Source organism: Podarcis pityusensis (genome assembly GCF_964106645.2).
Source record: "Podarcis pityusensis genome assembly, chromosome: 1".
NCBI lineage: Eukaryota > Metazoa > Chordata > Lepidosauria > Squamata > Lacertidae > Podarcis > Podarcis pityusensis.
Window position 1 is genome coordinate 133,899,871 of NC_138028.1, and position 19,947 is coordinate 133,919,817.

General features: G+C 43.1%; 1 protein-coding gene across 1 annotated transcript; it reads left to right on the forward strand.

Moving 5' to 3' along the window:
* The first annotated feature begins 951 nt into the window (after nucleotides 1-951).
* On the forward strand, nucleotides 952-16,317 carry COPS8 (COP9 signalosome subunit 8). Its single transcript, XM_081019536.1, has 8 exons — nucleotides 952-1,131; nucleotides 1,487-1,557; nucleotides 6,102-6,150; nucleotides 7,236-7,368; nucleotides 9,376-9,483; nucleotides 10,530-10,592; nucleotides 13,728-13,769; nucleotides 14,956-16,317. Exons 1-8 carry the CDS (start codon nucleotides 1,048-1,050, stop codon nucleotides 15,033-15,035), a joined length of 630 nt encoding a protein of 209 aa, XP_080875662.1. The 5' UTR covers nucleotides 952-1,047; the 3' UTR covers nucleotides 15,036-16,317.
* The last annotated feature ends 3,630 nt before the right edge of the window (nucleotides 16,318-19,947 follow it).

Genomic DNA, 19,947 nt, shown 5'->3' on the forward strand with positions numbered 1-19,947 from the left:
GTTTTGCCATCTCTGCGTACTCCATCAGTTTCACCTGCCATTCTTCTTTGGTTGGTGCTTCTCCTTCCTTCCATCTCTGGGCTAGTAGCATTCTCCCTGCCGTCGTTGCAGACATAAAAAGTCTTTTATCCTCTCTTGGTATCTCTTCACCTATTATACCTAACAAAAAGGCTTCTGGTTTTTGGACAAATGTATTTGTTATGTACTGAGTTGAATAGGATCCAAACTGCAGCAGTCTGATTGGTCCTAGAACAATAGGATCCAAAATGCAGCAGTCTGATTGGTCCAAGAACAATAGGATTCAGAATGCAGCAGTCTGATTGGTCCTAGAACAATGCAGCAGTATGATTGGTTGGCAGGAACCACCCAATCATGCTCCAGATAGAAGTGAATCCACAACCTGATTGGCTTACAGTAGAATTCCGGAATTAGCCAATCATGTGCAGCCCATTGTGTAAATAATGTATATAAAGCAGATACTGTGAGGGGACTTTCATTCATTCCTCCTCACCACTATGAGCGGAATAAAGAGCATGAAATCACTTTGCGACTCTGAGTATATTTCAGTATTTTTTAACAAAATATTAAAAATATAATAGAACATCAAACATTGAAAACTTCCCTAAACAGGACTGCTCAGAGCAGGTGCTCCGCGGGACTTGCTCCAACGGTGGCATCCAGCTCTGTCTGAATCTGACCCATTTTGTCCCTAAAGGCCTCACCAAGTTGTCATAGCGGCCTTCCAAGGAGGGCAGAACAATTCCGTAGGGCCCCTCTTGCCTTTCTGAGTCCCGGGATGTCCAGGGACTACAGCTCCCGTCATCCCCAGGCGAGGAGCGCCACCAGAGGGGATGATGGGAGTTGTAGGCTGCGAGAGGCTTCTCTACTTTCCATATCTCTGTGGCATCTTCCCCCCGTCGGCGGTGCGGATGACGTCAATCCTCTGGGCCGGAAGCGGAAGCCGAGGGAGAGCGGCGAGAGCGCCGGCCTGCGCGCCTTGGAGGACCCGTCCCTCCGCCTGGGCTGGAGCCGGCGCCGGGCGCGAAGATGCCAGTGGCGGTGATGGCGGCGGCGAGCGGCGCCCTCGGCTACCGGAAGCTGCTGGAGCAGTGCGAGACGCAGGAGCTGGAGGTGTGTGGGGCGGGGGGGGGGGCGGTTGCCTGAGGCTGCTTCCCCGAGCCCCCCCCCCGACGGGCCCGCCTCCCTCTCGGCCTCCCTCCCGCCAGGCGCCTGGGGGCCTCTCTCTGCGCGGGGGCTGGGGATTCCCAGGCTGAAGTTGCGCAGCCCAGACGCAGGAGAAGCTCCTCTTCGGGGGACGAAACAGAGACATGAACTGGTTAAAACAGAGGCAGCCGCTGGGATCAAGGGATTCAAACAGCCTGGCGGGGGGGGCGGGGGGGATGGCAGAAATAGATGCTGTTCTTCCTACTATGTAGTCACTCAGTTGCCATTAATTCTGTAAACCGCTTTTATTTTTGTTTTTTAGGCCCCTGGAGGAATAGCAACACCACCCGTTTATGCGCAACTCCTAGCTTTGTACCTTTTGCATAATGACATGTAAGTAAAAACTATTTTCGATCTACCTCTAATACCTGGACTTGAGAAGAAGTGTGTCTTTGAAAGCAGCAGCTGCTAGAGGGTCACTCTGAGCTTTACTTATTTATTTACCGTATTTTTCGCTCTATAACACGCACCCGACCATAACACGCACGTAGATTTTAGAGGAGGAAAATCCATAGGCATGCCACCCGTAGGCATTCCCTCCATAACACGCACAGACATTTCCCCTTACTTTTTAGGAGGAAAAAAGTGAGTGTTATGGTGCAAAAAATACGGTAATTCTTCAGTACTTTCATATAGCAGGCAATGCTTGTGAAATTGGAAGAGTTTACAGAACAGGCGCACAAAAGGAGACTTATTTGTTTGGATTTGTTTCTTTCTCACGCACTGTTCCTCCCACAGGAACACATGGCAACAATCATCAGAACTGTTGAAACAATACAATTTAAAATGAAAAAAATACATCTAAAGGCAATCACATACATTGTAGATACTAATTCCAAGTTGGCCACTGTCAGTATCTTTCAGTCCTCAAATACCTGGGTAAACAGAAAATTTTACTTGACATTCTTTATTGATACTGTTTTAAACAAGAGTGTGGCACAGCAATAGTGAAACACTTTGAAGTTCTCTTGTTTTCAGTGAGGGAATTGCACATGTTTTAACCTTTACCTTCAGAATCAGTGGGATTTTTTGGAAGGGTGATCATTTTGATCATGGCTATTTTCTCTGAGAGAGTGAAGTTGGTGTTGCTCCATCTCTTTAGGTCTTTGTTGATTTGTCACCACAAGGAGTTGTAGTTGTGGAGGTATAATTTGTTGAGGTTTCTGTTTATTTGTACCCCATGGTATCTGAACTTGGTGCCACAAAGTTTTATCTTGGTGATGTTGGCGAATTCTTTTTGTGTGTGAGGGGGCGTGTTGAAGCACGTAACTTCCAACTTTGCAAAATTTACCTGTAGGCTCGACCCCACTCACAAGTGAAAACAAAGTTCACCACAGCCAATCACAAACAAGCAACCACACCCTAGCCAACCCCAACCTTTCTCACCACCAAAGGAACATAAGTGAATAGTAAAGAGAACCTGCACAAGCAACACTGACACAAAACCCCACACATACATTAAGTTGAATAGAAACTTTGCCACCCAACCCCATCTGTAGAAAATGTACAGTGAGGGGAAAAAGTACAGTGGTACCTCAGGTTAAGAACTTAATTTGTTCTGGAGGTCCGTTCTTAACCTGAAACTGTTCTTAACCTGAAGCACCACTTTAGCTAATGGGGCCTCCTGCTGCCACTGCACTGCCAGAGCACGATTTCTGTTCTCATCCTGAAGCAAAGTTCTTAACCCGAGGTAATATTTCTGGGTTAGCGGAGTCTGTAACCTGAAGCATCTGTAACCTGAAGCATCTGTAACCCGAGGTACCACTGTATTTGATCTCGTGCTAAATTTGCCCATTTGCCCTCTGACAAAGAAATGACCAGTTCATAATTTTAATGGTAGGTTTATTGTAGCTGTGAGGGACAGAATAACAACAAGGAAACCCCCAGAAACCCAGAAGACAAAAGTCAGAGATTGGTGTGCATTATAATGAGTGAAATAAGTATTTGATCCCCTATCAACCAGCCAGATGTCAGGCTACCTGGTATCTTCACTGTATGTAACGAGCAGAGATTAGAAGCACCTGGTGTAAGGGAGAGGTCTTACCTGTAATCCCAGTTTGTTACAGTACCTGTACAAAAGACACCTGTCGACAGAATCAATCAGTCCAGCAGATTCCAAAGTAGCCACCATGACCAAGACCAAAGAGCTGTCCAAGGATGTCAGGGACAAGATTGTAGACCTGCACGCTTGGTGAGAAAGTGACAACAATTGGTGCAATAATTCACAAATGGAAGAAACACAAAATAACTGTCAACCTCCCTCGGTCTGGGGCTCCATGCAAGATCTCATCTCGTGGAGTTGCAATGATCATGAGAATGGTGATGAAGCAGCCCAGAACTACACGGGGGGAACTTGTCAATGATCTCAGGGCAGCTGGGACCATAGTCACCATGAAAACAGCTGGTAACACACTACGCCGTGAAGGACTGAGATCTTGCAGAGCCCGCAAGGTCCCCTTGCTCAAGACAGCACATGTACAGGCCTGTCTACAGTTTGCCAATGTACACCTGAATGACCCAGAGGAGAAGTGGGTGAAAGTGTTGTGGTCTGATGAGGCCAAAATCGAGCTCTTTGGCATCAACTCAACTCACCGTGTTTGGAGGAGGAGGAATGCTGCCTACGACCCCAAGAACACCATCCCCACCGTCAAACGTGGAGGGGGACACATTATACTTTGGGGGTGTTTTTCTGCTAAGGAGACAGGACACCTTCACCACATCAAAGGGACGATGGACGGGACCATGTATTGTCAAATCTTGGGTGAGCACCTCCTCTCCTCAGCCAGGGCATTGAAAATGGGTTGAGGATGGGTATTCCAGCATGACAATGACCCAAAACACAGAGCCAAGGAAACAAAGGAGTGGCTCAAGAAGAAGCACATTAAGGTCCTGGAGTGGCCTAGCCAGTCTCCAGACCTTAATCCCATGCAAAATCTGTGGAGGGAGCTGAAGGTTCAAGTAGCTACACATCAGCCTCGAAATCTTACTGACTTGGAGAGGATCTGCAAAGAGGAGTGGGACAAAATACCTCCTGAGATGTGTGCAAACCTGGTGGCCACCTACCAGAAACGTCTGACCTCTGTAATTGCCAACAAGGGTTTTGCCACCAAGTACTAAGTCACCTTTTGCAAAGGGATCAAATACTTATTTCACTCATTATAATGCACATCAATCTCTGACGTTTGTCTTCTGGGTTTCTGGAGGTTTTCCTGTTGTTGTTCTGTCTCTCACAGCTACAATAAACCTACCATTAAAATTATGGACTGGTCATTTCTTTGTTAGAGGGCAAACGGCAAATTTAGCAGGGTATCAAATACTTTCCCACCTCACTGTAAGTTGAAAAATAAATACATTTTACATACTTTTGTAAACCAAGAAATCTTTAATAAAAAATATGTTTTTTAAAAAAAGAATCAGTGGGATTTTAAAATACTGCACTTTTTAAATTGAATTTTGCAGATCCTTAATGGGCAAGATTGTTAAGTCAGATAGCAATATTTGTTTCTACAAAGCTAGCATGATTCACCCAGTACAGCTCACTTTACTAAATATCAGCTCAGGACAAATCAGTATGTGAACCGACTCACCCTTCCTTTTTGACCTTCATAGTTGTCAGTCACAGTCCTTCAGAGGCAACAGAAGCAACACTTGCCAGGATTCCCTTGTCTCAGCTGTCTCAGCTCCAGACCTAGTTACCACAAGCTTCCTTGCTCACATTCCCCAGCCCTCTAAATGTCTCCTGCTCCTTCCCATTGCACACAGCCGCATCTGTGTACTTTTGCCCACCTTCTGCTTTCTACAGATTCATGTCTCCTCCAGCTGTGCTCTGCCCACGGTCTGCATTTCAGGCCCCTGGATACTTTGAACACTTCTTGAGACACCTTGTTTCTTGACAAGCTTCTCTCTATCTTCTTTTCTGACCCAGCATACAGCCTTTCCTGATCTGAACCATTTTAGACGTTCTTCAGAGGCTCCTCTTCAATGAACTCTCACTGCAGTTTGCTGCTTCCTTGCTCTTTTCTTTGGGCCTCATTCTCTACCTGTCCATCCTTCAGGTTCCTCTGTCTCAGTCTACTCCTTAACCCACCCTCTACCTTCAGCTTCCTTGTCTCTGGGTGTTACCACCCCTTCTCTTCATTTCTTTGCTCTTTCCAGTCTTGGCCAGTCCCTGTGTGAGGTTATAATCCCAGCCAAACAGGCGACTTTCACGTTACACTGGGCTACACATTGTTTTAACTACCTGAGCAACAGAACATTCTGTGCTACCACAGCTTAGCCTATGCACACATGTGTGGCTTACAGGAAGTATCAAGTGTGCAGAAGATGTGTTCCAAACCTTGTACAGTGGTACCTTGAGTTACAAATACCTCAGGTTACGAACTCCACTAACCTGGAAGAGTTACCTTGAGTTGCGAACTTTGCCCCAGGATGAGAAAGGAAATCGTGTGCCAGCGACGCAGCAAGAGGCCCCATTAGCGAAAGCACGCCTCTAGTTAAGAACAGTTTCAGGTAAAGAACAGACCTCTGGAACTAATTAAGTTTGTAATTAGAGGTACCACTGTACTTGACGTTAGAAGCGAAACTTTATATGCTAAAATGTTTTTTCCTGTACATAGTATAGACTGCATGAGGACTAAACATGCCCATATGTGAACATGCTGCTAGATAAAAAAAGAAAGAAAATTTGTGAAATCTGTGTGTTTCCATTGTTTTGAATTGTTATCTGCAGCTTATATAAAAGTGTTGCATTGTTCGGAATACGTTTCTTGCTTCTCTTTGAATTGTTGCCTCTTTTAATAGTCTTCTAGTAGTAAAAACTTGTTTTTAGTTAATGTCATTTTAAAAAATACTTTAAATTGACACTTTTATGTTATTAGGAACAATGCACGGTATTTGTGGAAAAGAATCCCTCCTGCAATTAAGTCTGTAAGTACTTTTCAATACTTTAAAGGACAGAGGTGTCACGCATAACTTTAGGGTTGTGTTTCCAAAAGTGAAAGCTAAAAAGCAACACCTTTGCTGGTTGCTGAACGAATGTTCTATTGCTGTTGAGGTTGTGTTTTGCTATTGTTTAATAGATACTTGCTGTATTTTATAGATTTGTATTTTATCTCTTTAAGTTTGTACATCTCAGGTGCTCCATGCAGAGTATTTCATGTCGGAGTTCAGACTCATTTCTAGAGTCATGGATTAGGTAGAAGAAGTTTCATTTTTCTTGCAAATGTGTTTTACCTCCCAGTCCCTCTTTTTCCATAGCAGCAGCTTACAACTATAGAGCACATGAGGAATTTTGCTTTTGCTTGGTAGGAATTGATGAGATACTAGATTCTAAGCATGCATTTAACACATGAAAATTCAGTGTGGCTGACAGAACTTGGGAGTGATGTTGAATGTTAACATCCTTAGGATGGGCACTCCACAAAGAAATAACAATTGTAGTAGAACCATTTTACTTTAGAGCCAAACTCTTCACAAATTGCATACAAGTGGAATCACTTTAACTGATTGAGTGACCTAGAGAGTCTTGCATGTTGGGCTTTAATTAACTTTGGGAGGATAGTGCCAAGAGAGTTGGTGCAATACGTATTATCCCCCTCCCCCCTGATTTTCTGGAGTGGGAAGTTGAGAGGCCAGATGGAGGGCAGTGTGCTTCACTTGATGCTTAATGTGAGAAGTGAGAGGGCAGGGGAAGGAACTAGAGGAGGATTCCACTGAAGATACACAAAAAGCAGCAGCAGTCAAAATCAAGCACAGAAGTAGGTGCTAGAGCAGATGGGAAGAAAAGAGGTTTTAAAATGCTGCTTCCTGCTCAGGGAAGAGTTTGTGACACAGCAACAGAGGCAACCTAATTCAGTTGCTAATAGGGGAACATGCTGGTTTTTGGCTCTCATGGCCACCACAGCTGAGTTCTTGGTAGTCCAGTTACCATAGTTGTGGACTTCTTCCTTTCCCTCTTCTTCTGCTGATCAATGGCTTGTCCGTCTAAATAATTTTTCTTCCTTTCTTTGTAGGCAAACCCTGAACTTGGTGCAATTTGGTCAGTGGGGCAGAGAATCTGGCAAAGAGATTTCCCTGGAATTTATACAACAATTGGTGCACATCAGTGGTCTGAATCTATTCAGCCAATCATGGAAGCACTTAGAGGTACATCTTTCTAAAACCCTAGTCATTTTCACTTGGTGTGGAAAGTGTGTTCTTTCAAATGGTTGCTCAAAATCAGCACAGAATTTATAATTGCTGTTTTGTCCTGTTCCAATACAGATTCAAAAGCTTTGGCTGTTAGTGTATGCATAATCGCTGTGAAAAAACAGTTTGCTTGAACTTTACAGCATTTCCTTAAAGATTTTGCTGGTTTGTTTCTCTTTTAATTTTAGTGCCTGGTGATTTGTCTCCTGTACAAGTTTGATGTAACACATTAGTTGGGGTTGGCTTTTACATGGCCATGTGATAATTTATGATGAAGCAGTTTGACTTATTTTGGGAGTTTCAAAGGGGTGGGACTGATGCTATCTGTGGATGGAAGTCTGTCCATAGAGGAAGAGAGTTGGTTTTTACCAGTCCCCCTGCAACCCACATTGGCCCTGAAAAGCTCTTTCTGCGAACTGGGAGACTCCCCAGAACAGCATGGGAAGTGGCAGAGGGGAAGGAACAATTAGTGACAGTTGCCCCTCTCCCTTCTCCAGTGATGACCCATAAACAGAAGGAGACCTGTCTGAATATAACTCAAGAGTTTACAAAGCAAAACTTGAAGTTGTCAGAGGAGTTGGGTTTGTCTATACGGAAGATGCCTGAAGGCTGCAATTCTATGTCTACCTAATTGAAGTTCCACTGATCTCAGGATATTTTTTTCACAAATAAAGGTGCTCAGGATCACCTGCTACTCTGCTTGTTGCCAAGTTCTTGGCAGGTTGTTTTGAAGTGAAGAATGAGAAAAGCCCACTGCAGCTCAGGCAACATAAATGTTTGGATTCCTTTGTTTTGTTGTGGCCATATTTGGCAAATTCTTACTTGTATTGTATGATGATCCGTACATTAAGGTAGCACAACTTGTCTGTATTCCCATTGAAGCCTCAGAATGGTATCAAAGTCAAACTCTTGATAGAGGGTTGTCCTTGATAAAATCTTACTCATAGTAGTCCCATTGAAATCAGTGGACTTCTATTAGTCGTAAGTATGCCATAGGTAGATATAACCCAGAGGGCTGGGCAGTATCTGGTTTTCAGCATCGTAATATATCACAAGCTAGACATCATGATATATCACGATGTCTGAAATAAGGCTGGAGCCATCAAGAGGCATTGGCTGGCTTCACAGTTTTTCCTGCGTTGTGATTTTTGATGGTGCCTTCTCTTGTGATTTTCTGCCGCCTGCAGGAGGCAGGGGAGAGCTGAGCCAGCAGAGTTAACAGGGGCTACAGGAGTCAAGAGAAGGATTGACTGACTTCATGATTTTTCCCACATTGTGATTTTTGCATAGGGCACGCACACACACACACACACACACACACATATCATGATTTGCAATATATTGCCAGGTCAAAAATTATGAAATCGATACCATGATATGGACTTCAAACTGGTTTTGGACCCAGAGTCCTTCTAAAATATTGAAAAGTGCAAAATGTTTTGGCTGAAGGCAGGTTTCTTCAGGGGCACTTTGTTTTCTTATCAAGACTACTTATCTCCAAGCTGAGTACTTAGCCAGCATATTTTAAAATGTTGCATCTTCACCAATTTTCCTATGTGCAACAGTTGTTTTCGGGTACAGTGGTGCCTCTGGTTACGAACTTCATTTGTTCCGGAGGTCCGTTCTTAACCTGAAACCATTCTTAACCTGAGGTACCACTTTAGCTAATGGGGCCTCCCACTCCTGCCATGCCGCTGGCACACAATTTCTGTTCTCATCCTGAGCTAAAGTTCTTAACCCAAGGTACTACTTCGGGGTTAGCGTAGTCTGTAACCCGTGGTGTTTGTAACCCGAGGTACCACTGTACATTGAAAATGCCTCTGTATAACCACTTTCCCATGGGGCTATGCTTTTGTCATACGCATTAAGCTCTTAAAACCCCCCAATTTATTCATTACATAAACATGCAAAACATTTTTTTTTACATCTGATTTTCAACATTCTTCCCAATTATCTCTCTAATAGATGCAACTAGGCGGCGAGCATTTGGACTGGTCTCTCAAGCATATACCTCAATAAGTGCAGATGACTTTGCAGCCTTTGTTGGGCTTCCTATAGAAGAAGCAGTGAAAGGTACGTGTGTGTGTGTGTGTGTGTGTGTGTGTGTGTGTGTAAAAACGCTTTATTAAACCTGGTGTTTCACACCTTGGAGTAACCTTGTACTGGTCTACTATAGATATGTTGTGGTTACCAGGTTTTGTTGAATGCCTGCACCTGCAGCCTAGAAAAGTGAAGAAAGGCTATTTGCCCCGTAGTAATAATGGAGCGCCCTTAGTCTCATCCTGCATCTTCAGAGGCTGGCTGCTTTTGAGGAGCCTTTGAATAAAGGATGCTGGAGGTATGCATTGAAATTGCAGTTCAAGACTTATATCAGATTTCAACATACTTTACTGTTTCTTATGTAGAAGCATTACATAGAATATGCATTCCTTACACATAACAGACATTCTGATGAACAACTTCTAATACAAATGTGAGTTGCATACACCTCAGGGTATGTGAGGGAGGGAGGGCGTGTTTATGTTTTCTTTTAACTAAATTTTTGAATGCATACTTAGAAAGTGTACTTATGAATTCACAGGATGCATAAGAGTTTGAAATTTAATTTTGCACCATAGGAAGCTACCTTGTACAGAGTCAGACCCCTGGTCCACCTCGCTCTGCATTGCCTGCACTGGCTGGCAGCAGCCCTCCAAGGTTTCTGTAAGGGAAACTTAACTTTAGTGATACAGAACAAGTGTCACAGTTGTGACAAGTGTCACAGTTGCCTTTATGTCATATGATGAAAGAGCTTCAAAATAAAAGTAAAACTTGTACGTTTTCAAAGAGTGATGCCCAAGTAAGTCACACTCAGGGTAGACCCATTGAAATTAATGGCCTTTACTGTTTAAAATTACTGTTTAATGGCATCTGACTGCTGAACAGATATTATTCCCATTTTGCTTTTGGCTTTCAAGTGGATTTTTATTTGCTCTCATTATGGCAAAGAAGTATATGTGGGCATAGTAAAATAAGAATGCTTCTTGCACAGAAGATAAGGAAATTTTTGGGACAGAATTTACCTTGTTGAAGGTTCTGTATGGCATTGATGATTTTGCATCTCGTTTTAATCATTTTAGGTGTTCTTGATCAGGGATGGCAAGCGGATTCATCCACTCGCATGGTTATGCCTAAAAAGCCAGGTAGGGGGAGCTCTTGATCCATTAAGACATTGTGTCTGGGTGGGTGGGTACATTTTTGTTGCTTGCCTTTCCTGTGAATGAATTTAAAAGGATAATTAACATTTGCATGCCAGGACTTAATTCAAAGTTAAAAAACAGCAAGGGGTATTCCTGAAACATCATGTCAGAAATATGACTTGGTGTATTTCTCATGGGCACAGACAGCTTTAATTAAGCAAGCGGGTGTAAAGCTTTTCGGCAAAGGAAAACAGAATGTGCCTTAATTTCTCTTGGCTAGCCTTGGCTTTGGAAACTCAGTTGAATATGTTTGTCAGTTTACTTTAACTTACATGTGTGATGCAAATAAAGTGTAGTGAAAACTTAACAGTAGTTGCCATTTTGAAATTACAACTAACTTGGGTGTCAGTTTGTAATTTGGTTGCTGAATCTAATGCAGGGGTCAGCAAACTGTTTCAGCAGGGGGCCGGTCCACTGTCTCTCCGACCTTGTGGGGGGGGTGTGTGGACTATATTTTGAAAAAAATATATGAATGAATTCCTATGCCCCACAAATAACCCAGAGATGCATTTTGAATAAAAGCACACATTCTACTCATGTAAAAACATGCTGATTCCCAGACCATCTGCAGGCAGGCCGTATTTAGAAGGCGATTGGGCCGGATCCGGCCCCTGGGCCTTAGTTTGCCTACCCATGTTCTAATGTTCTGCATTAATGGAATAAAGAACAAACAGGGCATGTTGTGAGGTTTGATCAGTTGCTGAATATTGTGTGTACTCCAAGCCAACTAAAATTTCTCTAAAGTTTACTTTAGAGAAATTACCGCTCCTTACCTCTCTTGCCCTGACCTAGCCACTGTGATCCACGCGACAGTCACCTCCAGACTGGATTATTGTAACTCGCTCTACGTGGGGCTGCCCTTGAGACTGACCCAGAAACTCCAGCGGGTGCAGAATGCTGCAGCGAGACTCCTTACGGGGTCCTCGCTGCGAGATCACATTCACCCGGTGCTTCATCAGCTGCACTGGCTCCTGGTGGAGTACAGGATCAGGTTTAAGGTGCTGGTTTTAACCTTTAAAGCTCTATACGGCCTAGGACCCTCGGACCTACGGGACCGCCTCTCCTGGTATGCCCCACAGAGAAACTTACGGTCTTCAAATAAAAACACCTTGAAGGTCCCAGGCCACAGAGAGGTTAGGCTGGCCTCAACTAGAGCCAGGGCTTTTTCGGCCGTGGCTCCGATCTGGTGGAACACTCTGTCACAAGAGACCAGGGCCCTGCGGGACTTGACATCTTTCCGCAGGGCCTGCAAGACAGAGCTGTTCCACCAGGCCTTTGGCCAGGGCACAGCCTGACTCACTCCCTCGGCAATCTTCGCGGAGCTCTGGCCCAATGGTTGCCAGTGGCTTGAATTAATTAATTTTATAATGAATGATTTTAGAGTGTTGTTTATGCTGTACTTTTGTACTGTTTTATTGTTGTTAGCCGCCCTGAGCCCGGCTTCGGCTGGGGAGGGCGGGATATAAATAATTTTTTATTATTATTATTATTATTATTATTATTATCATCATCATCATCATTATTATTATTATTATTTGCTCTCTCTTTAACTAGTTCCTAACCTTTATAATACATACTTAACTCAGTCTGGGTTGTTTTTTTTGGTGAATAGTTCTTCGGGATACGGGAGTAATCTTACAGAACTGCTCTCTTTAAAGTTTTAACTTCTTTTAACAGCAGCAGGAGTTCCTTGAGGTGAATTCCCCACAGAGCAAAGGAACCTACAACAATTTTATATGGCAGAGATGGAGCATAGCTGTAGAACAGTTAATAATTACAGTGTTCTTTTCAGCCAGTGTTGGCTCCTGTAGTGATACTTAACATCACACAAAATCTTAAGCAAGTTTGTAACAAAAATTAATTAACAGCAAATAAGCCAGTCCTCCAACACACAGGCTTGGGTTTACAATCGCTCTCTTACAAATAGAAGAACTGGCTTACCCAACAGAGATTCCTGCATTACCTCTCATTCCATTCCAGAGCATCTCTCAACCCTCAGGAGGTGAATTTTATTTTGGGGGGAAATCTGTTAAAGTTTCTCATTTCCTGTGAATATAACTCCATTTACTAGTTCTCTGGGTGCGGCCCACAGAGAATTTTGAGGAGCAGCAGTAATACAACTTTGTAGCCTTCACAATACGCCTAGTGCCCCCCTTCTCCAGGCCAAGAGGGAATGGGCTCCTTGTGGAAGGCAGCAGTGGGAAGTCGTGGGGAGAGGGGCCTTCATGTTCCAAGTCCTCACCCCAGACTTCCTGGCCTTCAAGCCTCTGCTGTTAATCCCCCAGGGCCACACAGGCACAGACATACCAGAAATAGGCTGCTAGGCAGAGCTGGTTGTGTCCCACAGGGTGACACCTTGGCTCACCTGGGCTAGGATAGTCCCAGCTCTGTATGGTGATGTATTAAATGACAACAACAGTGCTTTGAAAATAATGTAAAGAGCAGAATTATTGGATATAATATTCAGATATATATTAGTAACATAGCTCTTCGTTCCAAAGCAATGCTAGTTTGTTAATTTCTTTTTAAAATCATTGCCATTTTTAAAAATAAAGGAGTATAGATGAATCACTGTTTTTGTATCTTGAAAGTGGAAAAGAGATGGAGTGAGTGACTGAGAACAGAATAAATGTCCATTTCTTAGCACCAGCAGCATTTTCAGTAGCTGGCTTTTCATAGTCCTAGACATCATTTCTGACCAGCACTTAATTAATGTTGTATATGCCTCAATGACCCAGTGCTTGGGATTTTTCCAAACTGCAGAACACCTTAATTTGATTTTTAGTATCTTCCAGTCATGCTAGGTGTGATACATGCCTTACTTGAGTTCAGGGTAAACTCTGCTTCAACTGATAAAGTCAGTTACTGAAAAAGAACGCCTTAATGAGAAGTTTGAAAGGATTCACTGAATGCAGTGCTTTTAGGCAAAGCAAGTAAAATCTCTGTAGCAAGTAAGCAACTTAGTAATGGATAGCTCTATAAAGGATTTCACAGTAAAATTAGGTACATCTAGAAATCCATTCTTGGTGCAATGGTCCTTGAACAATTTATAAATGTCATTTTGTATCTCTGTTTCAGGTCCCCAAGAGCCTTCATTCAACAGATTTCACCCATTATCAGGTATGTGTTCATTTATGAGTTATGTCTAGAGGGTGGTAGTCTGCCATGGCAAAAACAGCACAGTTAAAAGGTATGGGTTGGATCCAGCATTGTTCCTATCCAGAGTTGGCCCGTGGAAATTACTGGGCACAGCTCATTTAGGTCTGTTAATTTTAATGGGACTACTCAGATTGCATCCAGCTAAATTATACTCGAACAAATTTATTATGGCATATTCTTTCAGATGCAGGAAGTATAATCCTATATTGGCAAGCATGTATGCATATAATTCTAAGACAAGTATAGGAAAGTGAGGCTGGGAAATGAAATCAAAGCAGGGGCAATAATCGCAGTAGCCAGTTAACAAGGTATTGTTGTCTATAACAGAAAGTTGTGTAATCACCAACACTGCCTTGTTGATGACTGTAGTTTATTTTGCTTTTAGGTAATCATCGCTGTTTGTCCTTAGATTTCAGTTCTCTCTGGCCTCACTCCCCTCTGCCTGCCTTAGTCATATGTATGTTTGCTTGCTGATGAAGTGGACTGTGGTCCACAAAAACATATGCCATAATAGATGTGTTTGGGTGGCCTTCTTCTCCTTCCTCATCTGGTCAGTGCAAGGTCTGCTGCAAGTGCAACAGGACTTCCCCCCCACCCATCCCGTGACCTCCCCAGATCTGCTGCAGATGGTTGGGTGAACTTCTCAAACAGATTTGGGGGGGAAAGAGAGGGAGGGGGACATTCCATTGCAGGAGCAAGAGATCCTTTTCGCTGGCAGAACTAATTACTTAGTGCTATGTTGAGTACAACTGTTAGTCTTCAAGGCGCCACACAAGTTGGCTTTATATCTACACCATCTAATTTATGTACTAGTATTGTGTCAGAACCTATGTAAAATCATGTAAGACTCGGGCACAAGAATAGAACTTGAGCTTGGGCCTTGATTTCCATGTGGGAGTGAATCCCCCAACAGGGCAAAGAGATCCTCCCCCCCCCCCCTCTCCAGATGACCCTTTACTTGGACACACATCCTCTGCCTTCAAGAGGAAACCCATTGCACTTGGCAATTCAAAAGCAGTGCCTCCTAACTGAATATGGATCAGACCTCAGATGTGACTTCTCTGTGCTTTTCAGTGGCAGGGAGCTATTACTCAGTTTCCCTTCCCATTTCTTCTAATTTTCATCCCATTTTGTGCCTTATTTTCAGAACCTGCTTCAGTCCCACCAATTCCCAATGAACAGCAGCTGGCTCGGTTAACTGACTATGTGGCTTTCCTGGAAAACTGATAACTCCAGTCACTCATCCATTGCATCCTGTGTACTTCTAGACCTTTCAACACTATGTTTGTCCTGTTGAATGTTGCAATATATGCACTATTATGGAATATGCTGGTAAAACATAGTTTTGCATTTCATCTTTGTGTGTATTTTGCTGGAGCAAGGGTTTAATTCACTTGATTCCCCCTGATTATCAATCAGCTGCACAGCAGTATTATATATTCAGTTTTAAACTCTTGTGCTTTATTGTGAGGAAGGCAGATTCTCTCCAACGCTGATGTCTTGTAAATGCAGCAGTGGAGAAGAATGTCATCCGTTGCCATGGGTGGAACAGAAACTGAACTCTGAAAGGACATGGAAGGATTGTACCCAGATCAGGGAACAAGGTGTAAGTCTATACCTGAGGGGGTCAGTCTTTGCAGTGTCCTTCCATAGAAAGTGGAGTCTGATACTACACGCTAAAGATTACACTCTTGTTCCTTTATAATGAGATTCTGAAGTTGCTTTTTCTGTTTTTAATTACCTGAAGTCTCCTTACTCGAGGCAGTTTTTGCCTGCTGTATGCAATGTGTCCTTTTCTCTTTAAAAGGAAACTAAGTGACCATTTTAAAAGCATATTTGAGCAGCCATTAGGTCTTCTGGGGGAAGATGGAAAAATATTGGGGTGTAGTTTTCAGATAGCTTCATGTGGCTTCAGTTAGCTTGATGATAGTCTTATTGGTGTTTAGGTTCTTTCAGACATATGTGGCTTGTATTTAAGCCAGCAATTCTGGAGCATGTTTGCCATCACTGAAAAAATAGTTCTGTGGTTGATGTAAATGGATGAAATTATGCTGCAACTTTGGATGAACATTTCTGAATTGGAATCCTGATCGTATTGACTGCCATCTTCAGTACTGCCTGGAAGGAAGCAGCTTGCTCTTGCCATGCCCTTGTCTGTAATGCTTCCATTTAAAATGCAGCCCTCCTCTAGAGTCTCATTCTTTTTTCTCTTTTCATTTGTTCCCCTCTTCAGGTGTTGGTCGCCATCATTTCATAGCTTGTCTCTGAAATGGGTAGTGTCTGTCCTTTTGTTCTCCCAATGCACTATTACTGTACATTCTGACAGTGTTTTGGATGTTTTTGGGTGCAAGAAGGTCCCAGTATGTATACAGTTACTTTAAGAGGCTCTTTGTGAGTGTAACCATTGATCTCAAACTATTATTTATTATTGGGAGGGGGGAGCCTCAGCTCTTGAAATTGTTGGAAGTTAATTTTGGTAATATTAAAGTGTGCTTACATCAGACCAGAATCTTACTTTCTAAGGTTTTCTTCTAGTGATGCCTTTAGTATTAACATTATTTCAGCACTTAGATCAACGTTATCTAGCAGCAGTAGTCCTCTATTCTAGGACATAGATCTTGTGCAGAATGTAGATTACATAGTTCCTTCTCAATGGACTTCACAGTAAGAGCCACATCATGTTTCCTCAGATGTACTGTCAAGTAAATTTGTTCAGGAATGCAGTGCAAGTGTTGCGTGATGGAGGAGCAGGGTGGGGAAGGCAGCAGAGGGGGTTTCTGGAGGACTAGAGAATATGCTTTTGTGGAAGAATTTTAGGTGCTGAGAATTGGACAGGGAAAGGGGCTTGAAATCCTATGGAGCGGTGTGGAAAGAGCATGGAAGGCAGCTGAAAAGACAAAAAATGCGGAGCAAGCCAGTAAATAGATGAACATGTCAAGTAAAATGGAATAAGAACCAAAGGGACTCCCCAATCATTTACTGAACTATTTAATTTTATTGATACAAACATTTGCAGTTTTAGAGATATGCACATGCAGTTGCTTCCCTTGATAACACTGACCATAGAGAGAGAATTTCACAGATTGGATGACTGAATCTCTCTCAGGAAACCAGCTATTTACACCAGGAGTCTGTGGGCCATGGTTGAATTGCATGTCTGCGATCCGGGGAGTGGCATGGAAGAAGCCGTTCAGATTGTTATCACTGAAAGCATGTCCATCTTCCCTTAACTTCTCCCCCACCCTGAAGTCATTCATAGAAATGTTGAACTCTGAAAATCCAACACACCCCTCCTGTGTTGGCCTCTTGGGCCTAGGTGGGATGAGTACCACCAACTAGCAGCAAGAACTTGTTGCTTCCTAGGAACTTTTGAAATCTTTGTGCTCCTGGAAAAGTCTTCATTTTCATGTTCTTGCCTCTAGCTCATCAGTGCTTCACTGAAGATACTCTCAGCATTCCCTGCTAAGGCTTGTATTTACACATCAATACCTTTCACTCTTTTTCCTTTGTACAGTGGTACCTCGGGTTAAGAACTTAATTTGTTCCGGAGGTCCGTTCTTAACCTGAAACTGTTCTTAACCTGAAGCACCACTTTAGCTAATGGGGTCTCCCACTGCCGCCGCCATGTTATTTCTGTTCTCATCCTGAATCAAAGTTCTTAACCTGAGGTACTATTTCTCGGTTAGCGGAGCCTGTAACCTGAAGCGTCTGTAACCGGAGGTACCACTGTACTGAACTTGACAGGACTGCGCTATGTATTAAATACCTCTAAAGTGCTTTTGTTTTCTTGCGGGCTTTTCTTTCTCCTCCTCCCACCCTCACTCCTGTTTGTGGAGTTCTGGTCTCATGGACTTCTGGTCAGAATCCAGCCATGTGCATCCCCACCCTTTCCTCCTGACCCCTCAATTTCCTCTGTGTGCGTCCGCATGATTGTCAGTGGACTGTTGAATGAATTTCAGTAAAAGGGGGAGGGGAGAGAGTGGTATGAGTGCTTAAAATCAATTCATTGATATGATTTATTGTTAAATCAATGTATATTGATTTATACTGATTTCAGTTGGCTAATGAATTGTTTTAAAATTGGCTTGCGGTGATTGTTTCTTGGATGCATTTTGTTTAGCTGTTTCACCTCTTTTGAGATCCCTCCTGTAATTAATTCCTGCTTCTACCATCACAGATAGCCAGCCTCCTCTCCTTCCCACTGTTACACCAGCCACCACGGTTGAGTCTTACAGCCTGTATACAGGCGGAGACCATGGGGTGGGGGTGCAGCAAAGCTTCAGGTTGCCATTCTGGTGGCAGTTACAACTTCAGTGGCAAAGGCTGGGCTGGTGCCATTCCGCCTCTGGCTCACGCCCACCCCTAGCCATGCCACTGTGCTCACCATGTTAAAATAGGTAAAATAGCCTTGAGTGGTGGTGGCTTTCTTGTCTTGGAGGTCTTCATTATTAGTTTCTCCTGAATATTTTTGTAATTGTGTTCAAAATTGGTTTGGGTATAGATGCTGCCATTAAAGTGGCATTTGTTCACTTGGGAAGTAAGGACTTTGCATTTCTCTGAGGCATCATTTGTAAAAGTTAGAATAGTGATTCACTTTTATTGTAGCTCTTGCGTAACCTGCAACCTAGTATTTTTCATGCTCCGATTAAACCAGAAGGAATGGAAATAATAAGTTAAATCAGATGTTTTATGACAAGTGATATCTGAAATCCCATAATGGCAACAGCACACCATTGTTTCTGACTCTATCCTCTCCAAATGTGAAAGGGTATTAGCACCTCTTTATTTTAGTTGTCCATAGTGGGTGGCTGATGAGGAACCAAAGGTTCAGAAATGCATGGGTGGGTCAGTATCTTATGATAGGAGGGATGTTATGATACTGCTGCCAGAATTCTACGCACCATCAGGGCTTGCAAATGGCAGGAAGATGTCAGCAATATGCTTTATGTTTAGGAAACTGTTGTGGAAAAGTTTTAAAACCTTTACCCATTCTTGCACTCCAGCATACAGAGGAGATGGTTCTTAACATTAACAGCATCTGCTTTGAGGCAATTTAAGTGCATGATAATGATGAATCACAGACTTTAATAGGACTGTTGCCTAACTAGCATATGTTAAGGCCACATAAGTCATAAAGCTGCTGTTGCCACGACGCTCCCCATAAAACAAGAACTATGGAATATATCTTCTTGAGAAAGTTCCCTGTGCTCAAAAGTTTCAGCATTTTCAGTGTGTACAATCACAATTTTGTCTTTTATTTTTATCGACTTCCCACCCCGTTTTCCATGGAGTAGTTTCCCTTCTGTTGCACCCTATCTGCTATCTATTAAATTGTAACCACAATATTATAATTAATTACTTCTGTTGCTCATAGCTCCAGTCTTTAGGGGTGTCAAGGGCTCTGCTCCGTAAAGCATGCCAGAATGTGAAGCGCATGGGAGGGGGTAGCAAAGTTGTTATAGCTTCCAGAGGAGGGAGAGCACTAATGCTTGAAATGTGATGTGATACTCCTGTTTGGTTGTCCAATATCCCCATTCATGATATCTACTAGTTTCCAGCATTCTGTCCCCCTGTAGCATGGCCTAGAAACAGATATTAATAGGCCTGAGTCTGGGCATCTATACAAAGGACCAAACTTGCAGTTGGAAAGGCATTAAGAGCAGGTGCTAGCTGAACATCCCTTGGGAGAACATTCCATATGTAGTGTACCACAACTGAAAATACTTTTTGTCTAGTTGCAAGCCTGCTAACCTCTGCAGGCCAGAAAAACACCTAGAGAAAGATCTCAACCTTACTAAGCAGGCAGGATACCTTGTTCTGGTGTCATAAAGCTGTAAAGGATTTTAATGATAAGCACAAGCATTTAGAATTTCGCTTCAAAATGGATTGGCAGACTGAAGATGCACAAGGGCTGGTGAGAGGTTTCCTTTAGCAAGGCCCAGTCAACATTCTAACAGCAGAATTTGGGATCAATTAAAGTCGGCAAAAGGGACCCCATGTGGCATGCATTGCAGTAGTCTGATCCGGACGTTACCAGTATAGATACAGCCTTACACTAGGTTAGTCTATTTATCACCGAGCCCAGCACTGGATGGCAGCAGCTCTTCAGGGCCACATATCAAATCAGGGTTCCTCCATT

Excerpts from the sequence above, each read along its gene's own strand:
- COPS8 (XM_081019536.1), top strand. The coding sequence starts at position 1,048 with ATGCCAGTGGCGGTGATGGCGGCGGCGAGCGGCGCCCTCGGCTACCGG. Across the intron at positions 1,558-6,101 it reads TACCTTTTGCATAATGACAT|GAACAATGCACGGTATTTGT; the intron begins GTAAGTAAAAAC and ends TTATGTTATTAG. Across the intron at positions 7,369-9,375 it reads AATCATGGAAGCACTTAGAG|ATGCAACTAGGCGGCGAGCA; the intron begins GTACATCTTTCT and ends TCTCTCTAATAG.